Here is a 9,738-nt window from a genome sequence, read left to right as displayed (position 1 = left end):
CCATAAGGGTAAGACCCAAGATGGTTCTTCTTTTAGTGGGACCAAAGCAGGTTCTGTTAAGCCCTTTTCTGACCCCAAGGAAGCAGAGTGCTTCTATTGCCACCAGAAGGGCCACTGGAAACGAAGCTGCCCTAAATATCTGCAAGATATTAAGGATGGGAAGATAAAACCCACCTTCGCAGGTATGTATTTAATTAAATCTAATAACTCATCATTTGCTACTTCATCGGTTCTTGATACAGGGTGTGGTTACCACATTTGTTCTGATATGCAGGGCCTAAAAAGAAGTAGGGAAGTGGAGCATGGAAGGATAAGCTTGATCATGGGAAACAAGAAGTCTTCACCAGTAACCAAGATCGGAGTTTATTCCTTAGTGTTGATTAATGGGTTAGGGCTAGATTTAAATAATTGTTGCTATTCGCCAGATATGGCAAGAAACATCATTTCTTTTCATGGTTTGTTTAGACAAGGTTTCAGATATTCATTTGATAATAGTAATGGTTCTATTAATGCTTCTTTGAATGGTGTCTTTTATTTCAATGCATTACCTTGTAATGGGATTTATGAATCTGTGTTAGTTATTGATAATTTAGGAAATGATGTTATGAATATTGATTCGTCCACAAGTTTGGACAAAGCATGCTTGTGGCATTGTCGCCTTGGCCATGTGAACAAGAAACGCATAGCCCAACTCCAAAAGGATGGAGTCTTGGAGTCTTTCGACCTTAGGGACGATGACGTGTGTGAGTCTTGTTTACTTGGGAAGATGACCAAGTCACCCTTTACTGGCACATGTGAAAGGGGTGAGGGTGTATTGGATCTCATACACACAGATGTATGTGGACCCTTTAGATCCACCACAAGAGACGCTTGTCGCTTCTACGTGACTTTTACAGACGATTATAGCAGATATGGATATATCTACTTAATCAAGCAAAAGTCAGAAACTTTTGAAAAGTTCAAAGAGTTCAAGAATGAAGTGGAGAATCAGTTGGGCAGGAAAATCAAGATGCTTCGATCTGATCGAGGGGGAGAGTACCTAAGTCTTGAGTTTCACGACTATCTGAAAGAGTGTGGAATAGTTTCACAATTGACGCCTCCTAGAACGCCACAATTGAATGGTGTGGCTGAGAGACGTAATCGAACCTTGTTGGACATGGTTCGCTCTATGATGAGTCGTGCTTCGTTACCAATCTCATTCTGGGGGTATGCCTTGGAGACTGCCGCCCATATCCTTAACTTAGTTCCCACCAAGAAGGTTACCAAAACGCCTCACGAGATGTGGACAGGGAAAGCTCCCTCGTTAGCACATATCAAGGTTTGGGGTTGTGAAGCTTTCGTAAGACGAGAGACTCACGACAAGCTAGAACCTCGTAGTGAGAAGTGTTATTTTATCGGCTATCCACAGAAGTCTTTTGGTTATCTCTTCTATAGACCAAATGACAATGTTGTCTTTGTTGCTAGGAGAGGGGTTTTCAGAGAAACAGAACTCATAAGCCAAGGAGACAGTGGGAGTCAGATTGACCTTGAAGAGCTTCAAGAGTCAGGAGAAGAAGGAACCTCTGATACTGGCATGCAACCTGAGGAGGAAACTCCTGTTGAACCTATTGACCAGTCCTTACCTCTTAGACGTTCAAGGAGAGTTGTTGTTCCACCCCAGTTTTATGGTTTCCATATTACTACTGACGGGGATACGTTTATTAGTGATAGTACACTAGTAAATCTGGACGAACCTAACAGCTACAAGGAAGCCATGACAGGCCCAGAGTCTGCTAAATGGAAAGAGGCAATGGACAGCGAGATTCAGTCCATGTATGACAACCAAGTTTGAAATTTGGTTGATAATGTACCAGGTCGTAAGACAGTCGGGTGCAAGTGGATCTTCAAGAAGAAGACAGACATGGATGGGAAAGTGCACACTTATAAAGCACGATTGGTCGCGAAGGGCTTTACTCAAACTCCTGGAGTTAACTATGATGAGACCTTCTCACCAGTTGCGAAAATAAAGTCTATTAGAGTAATGCTTGCAATAGCTGCGTTTCATGATTATGAAATCTGGCAGATGGACGTAAAAACCGCTTTCCTAAATGGGAAGCTGGCTGAGGATGTTTACATGAATCAGCCAGAGGGTTTTGTCAATGCGAAGCATCCTAATAGAGTGTGCAAGCTTGAGAAATCCATTTATGGATTAAAGCAAGCATCTCGCAGATGGAATCTTTGTTTTGACGAGAAGGTCAAAGAGTTTGGTTTTCTGCGAAATGAAGATGAGTCATGTGTATATGTCAAGGCCAGTGGGAGTATAGTAAGCTTCCTCGTATTGTATGTCGATGACATACTACTCATAGGAAACGACATCCCAACATTGCAGGAGGTCAAGTCCTGGCTTGGGAAGTGTTTCGCTATGAAGGACCTCGGAGAGGCTGCATATATTCTGGGAATAAGGATAGTGAGAGACATAAGTAAGAGACTGATAGGACTCAGTCAGGATACATACTTGGAAAGGGTACTAAAACGTTTTAGTATGGAAAATTCCAAGAAAGGGGAGTTACCAATCCAATGCAATACCAAACTGAGTAAGACTCAGAGCCCGAGTACAGAGGCAGAAATAGCTGATATGAGCCGAGTACCTTACGCTTCCGCAGTTGGCTCAATTATGTACGCTATGACCTGTACTCGCCCTGATGTGGCTTTCGCTTTGAGCATGGTCAGCAGATATCAAGGGAATCCTGGTAGGGCACATTGGATTGCTGTCAAGAATATTCTTAAGTACCTACGAAGGACCAAGGAATGGTTTCTAGTCCTCGGTGGGAGTGATGACTTAAGGGTGCGAGGGTACAGTGACGCTAGTTTCCAGACAGATCGGGATAATTACCGATCACAGTCGGGCTGGGTCTTTACCCTGAATGGAGGAGCAGTGACTTGGAAAAGTTCCAAGCAAGAAACCGTAGCTGATTCAACGTGCGAATCATAGTACATTGCGGCGAGCGAGGCGTCAAAGGAGGCTATATGGTTGAAGAACTTCATTGGAGACCTTGGAGTTGTGCCATCCATAAAAGAGCCCATGGAAATTTTTTGTGATAATGAAGGAGCGGTTGCCTTAACGAAGGAACCAAGGGATCATGGCAGATCTCGTCATATCGACATGAAATACCATTTTATTAGACATCGAGTAGAAGAGGGACTCCTCGTTGTGAAGAGGGTATCGTCAGAAGATAACCCAGCAGATCCCCTCACGAAGGGACTGAGTAGGGTTAACATTTGCAGCACGCTAGGAGCGTAGGGCTGAAGGACGATATTAGTTTAGATTAGATAGGTAGGAAACTTGTAATGGATGATCATGTATTCAACATTTGATGATTAAATAAAGGTGTGTTATTTATAAGAAAGCTTCTATCTTGTGTTGATTATTTATCTATTGTTTCAATTTTGCATGTTTTGACTTCCTGAATAATAAGATTATTCGAACAGTCCACAATCGTTCATATGTTGGTTTGCTGCAAAGGTTTGCTGCAAAGTTTATGAGTGCTTATGAAATTTGTATTGAGCATTGGAATAGACCCGCACTTGCTGGCATCGCTTCATGAGTGTTATCACAAGTGATCGTAAGATGATAATATCATATAATCTTTAAACCTAGAGATATGGTTATTGTTTGCTAGTTGATTATACATTGATAATGCGAAAATGCATCAGTAACTTGATGTTATAAAACGCATTATTGTGTGTGGTTTAACTAGTAAATGATAAAGGCATATTAGTCGACGTTTTTCTGTTCCTTTTATTCTATGAGAATAAAAGCGATATCTTGGCCACTTGATGATTTGGTTTGACTTATGTGCCGGGCCCGGTCAGGATGAAGTTGATGTGTTCAACTGATTTCTATGTCGAACAAATCGGAGATCGAGAAACAAAATGCTGAACAATAAGTATTGTTAGCATGATATCTAGAACAGAGGATTATACGATCCCTTATCTGAAGGACAGATTATTGGTCAGAGTTGACAGCGGCTATTGAAAGCTACGATTGCTAATCGGATACGGGAATCATATGTGAGATATAGTTACTAGACTTATCCAAGTGGGAGACTGTTGGATTAGTGTCTAAGTCCGTAACTATATTTGGTATGTACTTGACCCGAGTGTGCATGGTCCTTTTGGGTTGCCTTCACCAAAGCAACTTGACAAGGTAATTTGATATGAGAGAGAAGATATTATGGTTTATTAATATATTATAAGAATAATATATTAAAGGAGAAATCATATTTATTTAATTAGTATTAGTCATAAATTAATTAGGAATTAATTTGGTGACTAAAAGAGATTAATTAAATAAAGGGGTATAAACTGTCAAATGTGTGATAGTTGAGTTTTGGGCTGGGAAACCTAATGGACTAAGGGGGAACGAAATTATGATGAGGGATCATCATATTTTCGTCCAAGGGCCTCATTCCAGAAGGTTCCGTGGGCTGCTTGGTGGCTAAGCTATCCATTAGGGTTTAGACTGAAACCCTAGCACCCTACAGTATAAATAGATGCCCTATGCTTCAATTTTAGGCCACTTGATTCCAAGGGAAACCCTAGGGCCAAAATTAGCATCCTTCCCCTCTCTCTCTTAATTGCCTTATTGCTTCAAGGTGTTTGTGAGCCATTAGAGGCACTACAATTGTGGTGCTTGCTTTCAAGAGTTCAAGAGATCAAGGAAACTAGTTGTTATTCCAATATAACAACAAAGGTATGTCTACTACACTTCTATATGATTTTCGAAAATAATAGAAGCATGCCAGGGTTTATTTTGTGTTCATATAGTTGTATGTCTTATAGTGAAAACATAGATCCAATTAGGGTTGTATGCACACATAGGATTGTTTGTATAAAACCTATCAGTGGTAACATGTAATAACATGTTGCGCGCACCTAGTAGTCTAAGCATTTGTCTAAAATCTCAAAAGTTTAAAAGAAATATTTTTCTCTCTTACAACTGTGTCTCACTATTTAATGTTTCTATCCATTTTACATTCTCACTCGTAAAAGCTTAAAAAATATTTCCTCTGTCATGTATTTATTGTCCACTTTTGAGTTTTGAATTCTTTATTCTTCAACTTTGACATTCAATATTTTTATTTGTGTTATATATTACTTGATGTAACTTATAAGAATGAAAAGATATTAAAACACAATTAATTCATATATTTTGCATCAAGTATTATAAATTAAAAACACAAATATTTATGGTCAAATTTGAAGAATAGAGACTTCAAAAGTCAAAAGTAGACAATAAATATGGAACAAAAAGTCAACCATGCATGTGTTTAGGTCCATTTAGTGAAAGTAGAATGCTAAATGTAGGGTCTGCGTTTCTTGGAACCATGTTCATGACTTTATGGATTAAGACGTTCTACAAGGCTTATATCCGAAGTTTGGACGTTTGGTTGCAAGTACTAAGCACTTAATGGAAAAAGTGCTTAATGGGCGCGTATGCTGCTGAGTCCTCGATCCAACACGCGATCTAGTACATCGGATGTACGTTTAGTACGCGCAGGCCTGGTCTTTGGGCTTTACGGTTTAGACCTTTTTTTAGGCTGTTAGGGGTTATAGGCCTTATTGGGCCATTAGACTTTCTGACTTTGGGCCATTGTTAGGCTTTGGGCCTTCCTGGATTTGGGCCCATAATGGGCTTTGGTCATCATTTAGGATTTTAGGCCATATTGGGCTTTTGTCATCATTTAGGATTTTGGGCCATATTGGGCTTTTGGAGCCATTGGATTAAGTCTCGGGTATTGGGCCAAGTAAGGAAGGGGTAAAATGGTCTTTTACCCTAGGAGTTGGACAAATGAAATAGATTCCTAGTTATGGTTTATGGCCTAATTATTAATTGTGGTTTTATTTGATTAATTAGCGCGGGGACTTTCCGGATCAATAATCTGAGCATTTATCTGATTTTCAGCAGTTTGAGGTGTGTCTTCTCACTGTGCTTGGCGGGTTGAAGGCACCAATACCGGCCCATGAATTATTATGAATAGGATGCTAGTTGTCTATGTGACTCTTATATATGTGTTGTATGTGATATGTATACCAAGCGGGGTCCGATGACAGGCGAGGCCTGATGGGTTTATTGTATGCTATTTATCTTAGTGATTCTTGTATGTGTTTGTGTCTGTATGAATGTCGAGCGGGGCCTGATGAATGTGATTAGGCGGGGCCCATCTCATGTTCTGACAAATCTGTTCCGAGCGGGGCTCGATGGTTGTCTGGCATGGCCCATCGTATGTTGATATGTATGGTATAGGGTGTTTTGGGGAACTCACTAAGCTTCGTGCTTATGGTTTTCAGTTTATGTTTCAGGTACTTCCGGATCGAAGGATAAGAGCTCGGGATGAGATGATTGATTGATATGCTCTGATTTACTTTTATGGTCTTATGAACACGTTTTGGATGATGGTTTTATTATTATTAAGATGAAAATTTGGTCTTAAATTTTGGAATGTTTCATTTGATACATACAAGAAAAAATTATTATATCTTCTATTATTCTATCCAAAGAAGTAACAAATTGTTTACTTTTAACGCGAAGTCATGTGTTTTTCGTATAGACCTCCGAGGAAGCAAACTATTTTCAATCGAAGACTATTTGTTTCATTCAGTTTAGCAAATCATTATCGAGTTGAAGAGTCTTCATGTCATTTGAATTCAAGTTATTATATCTAACTTGCATGTTCTTCTTAAAGAGTGTTCAAAGTCCAAAATCATTACTTTATTACTTATAGTACCATATTCGTTCCTTTATTTGTGCTATTTTAAGTTGTCCATCATATCTATATGGGTTTTAACCTAGTAAATTTATAGTAAATTTATAAGCAGATGACTACAAGTTGTACAAATATCTTCTATTTTAATTATTATTTTATCTAATTAAGGCCAGGTTAATAATGTGATTTTTTCTCTGAGGAATTAATATTTTTTTTTCAGGGGATTCGTTTATTCATTAGAAACAAATCAAGACAGATGGATACAAATTATAAAAATATAGTCTTCCCTTTGTCATATACGGGTCTTACTTTTCAGAATATAAGCAATACTTTGTAAGAAATCTGAGTTTTGAAAAGTAATATCTAATTATGGAACTAAATATTTTCTAAAAAATGTCCGTTGATTATATATAAAACAATGTCATCTCTCAGAAAGTTATGAGTTTTGAGAATTCATAACAATGGAGATTAAGGTGAGAGTCCCAAAGGGGTTTGTGTTAGAGAAAGCAGTTTGCAATCACGGTTTCTTTATGATGGCTCCAAACTGTTGGATGCCATCCACTAAAACCCTCGTCAGACCAATCCGGCTACCCGATCAACGTTCTGTTAGGGTCTCCATTTCCCAACCTTCTACCACTTTCCTCTCCATTACCGCACCTGATGAACCAAGCTTATATTCTAATTCCAGAGTTATAAAGGTGTGTATAGTAATTACGTGAACATGTACGTACATTGTTTAATTGGTTTAATTTATACATATCTGTTTCTGATTATATGAGTTTTTTAGGATCAAGTAAAGAGAATGCTTAGGCTTTCTAATGCAGACAAGGAGCAACTGAAGAAGTTTCATGGGCTACATACCGATGCTGCCAAGAAAGGGTTTGGTCGTCTTTTCCGTAACCCATCTCTATTCGAAGATCTTGTAAAGTCTTTGCTTCTCTGCAGAGCCTCGTATGTCCTTCCTAACTCCATACTTATAATATAAAAGTCCTAGAGCTAGCTAAGTCCACCTTTAGGAGCCTTTTAAAGTTGCAAACTCTAATTCTAATATTTTGTCAACATATAATATAATAGCGCTTTTTTTATTAATATATAATACAAAAATAATATATTCCAAAATTTATTAACATATCAGTATAATAATAATCTAATATCAGAGGAGAGAATTATTGTTTTATTTCAGGCCATACTTAACGCTTGGTAATATTCTTTTTCTTCCAATGGCATTTACTTTCGTTAATAATGTTATGTTTTTATATAGTTTTGTACTCCTTGTTATATACAAACTTAATATCATTTTCTTGGAGGTTTTTAATTTATTTTAATACTAGGTATTATGTTTATATAAAAATGTTTTATAAATTAAGGTGATTAAATTTTTTATTTTTTTTTGACCAAAACAGTTCCGTCCTTATGAACAGAAACTAAAAGGATTAAAGAAATCGTAATAAAATACTATGTCAAGGAAAAAAGCAAAGCTGATGTCTTTTAAACGAATTTATCTTTGTAGATTCAAAGAAAGTTTAGAACTGGCGGAAGGGCTTTGTGTTCTCCAAAAACGGCTGAACATTGAAAAAGGAGTAGTGGATCCGGCGAAAAGAGGTAGAAAGAAACAATCATTTTGTGTTGAAGAGTCATGGGGAAATTTCCCAAGCCCACAAGAACTCGCCATTTTTAAGAACGCAATATTGTTGAACAAGAAGTGCAACTTGGGATATCGAGCTCAATACGTACATGAATTAGCTAAGAATATCACAGATGGTAAAATCAGGCTCATGGATTTGGAGAAGTTATGTGATGGAAATGAATTGTACCAAAAGTTGATGCCCCTTCCAGGGTTCGGTGACTTTGTTTCTAACAATGCATTGATGTGCATGGGATTCTATGATGCTATTCCATGTGACTCTGAAACTGTAAGACTTATCAAACAGGTTCGTTTTATTGCTTCAACTGAGTAATAGTTGTATTATTCCAAGTACAAATAGAAATTAGGTTGCTATTTATTGTATTAATCCCAAACATTTCCATTTTCCATACGTTACATATAGCTAGCTTAGTGCCATTTAATATATCTATTTTCTAACTCATGATGAATATCAGGTCCACCAACGAGAAGATTGTGACAAGAAAAATATGAATGTAATGGCTATGGAGATATATGACAGATATGCGCCATTTCAGACACTCGCCTACTGGTACCATTCTTCAAAGTATATGTTTTTGTGTGTTTAATTTGTTTTTCTAGCTTGTAGATTTATGCCAGAGATGCGCTTGATGTAAACTAGGTCGGAGCTTGTGGACTACTATGAAAATAAAGTTGGGAAGCTGAACGAATTGGATAGATGTCTTTATAAAAACGTTGGTGGAAGCGCAATTGAGAAAACTTACATAAGTAATTAATGACACACACTTGGATTAGAATCAATGTAGATTTAGTCTTTGGTTCTGTCTTCTGTGATTCACTTTTTTGGTAGAAAGCAACTATAAATTCTACAAGAAGAAATTAAACACCAACTAATGTTTAAGTTAAAGAAGCAACTGAACTTTTGTTTTCTCATCTATGCATTTTATTGTTAGTGAATTATAATTATTCATATGATTTATTGCATGTACGTCATGTTACTATATAGGGCCCTGAGTAGAAGATGTCTGGTCAACCAATTGTGTCATTGATACTTCACTTGAATATATACATCATATGATCTACAGTACCAAGACAAACATAAGGGCAATTTACACCAATAACCCAAGTTTTCATGCCATTTGAGATAAAAAGATCTCTATTTGTAAAACAATAAATTCAATGGGCCCAACTTTTATGATGAGAAAATACATGGTTTATGTTTCTGAAAAAGAACCGAGTGAAATGAAAGATGAATGGAAAGAGTATCATCCTGAAGAGATAGGGTGTACTAAGTGACGGGTACTAGCTGTAGTTTCTTGTTTGACAAACAATACATTAATTCAGAAAACAATAAAGGCTTACAGATCC

The 9,738-nt window shown here is 37.4% G+C and overlaps 1 protein-coding gene across 1 annotated transcript; it reads left to right on the top strand.

Annotated features, from left to right (window-relative positions):
• Positions 1-7,207: 7,207 nt before the first annotated feature.
• Positions 7,208-8,704, top strand: LOC145131475 (uncharacterized). The gene is made up of 4 exons (XM_079066157.1): positions 7,208-7,444; positions 7,534-7,668; positions 8,150-8,190; positions 8,257-8,704. The coding sequence occupies exons 1-4, from the start codon at positions 7,208-7,210 to the stop codon at positions 8,702-8,704; spliced, it is 861 nt and encodes a 286-aa protein (XP_078922283.1).
• The last annotated feature ends 1,034 nt before the right edge of the window (positions 8,705-9,738 follow it).

The sequence above is a fragment of the Lactuca virosa genome, chromosome 1, assembly GCF_052849685.1.
Source record: "Lactuca virosa cultivar CGN04683 chromosome 1, Lactuca_virosa_CGN04683_v6, whole genome shotgun sequence".
Classification (NCBI taxonomy): Eukaryota; Viridiplantae; Streptophyta; class Magnoliopsida; order Asterales; family Asteraceae; genus Lactuca; species Lactuca virosa.
This window is presented reverse-complemented; position numbering and strand designations above follow the sequence as displayed.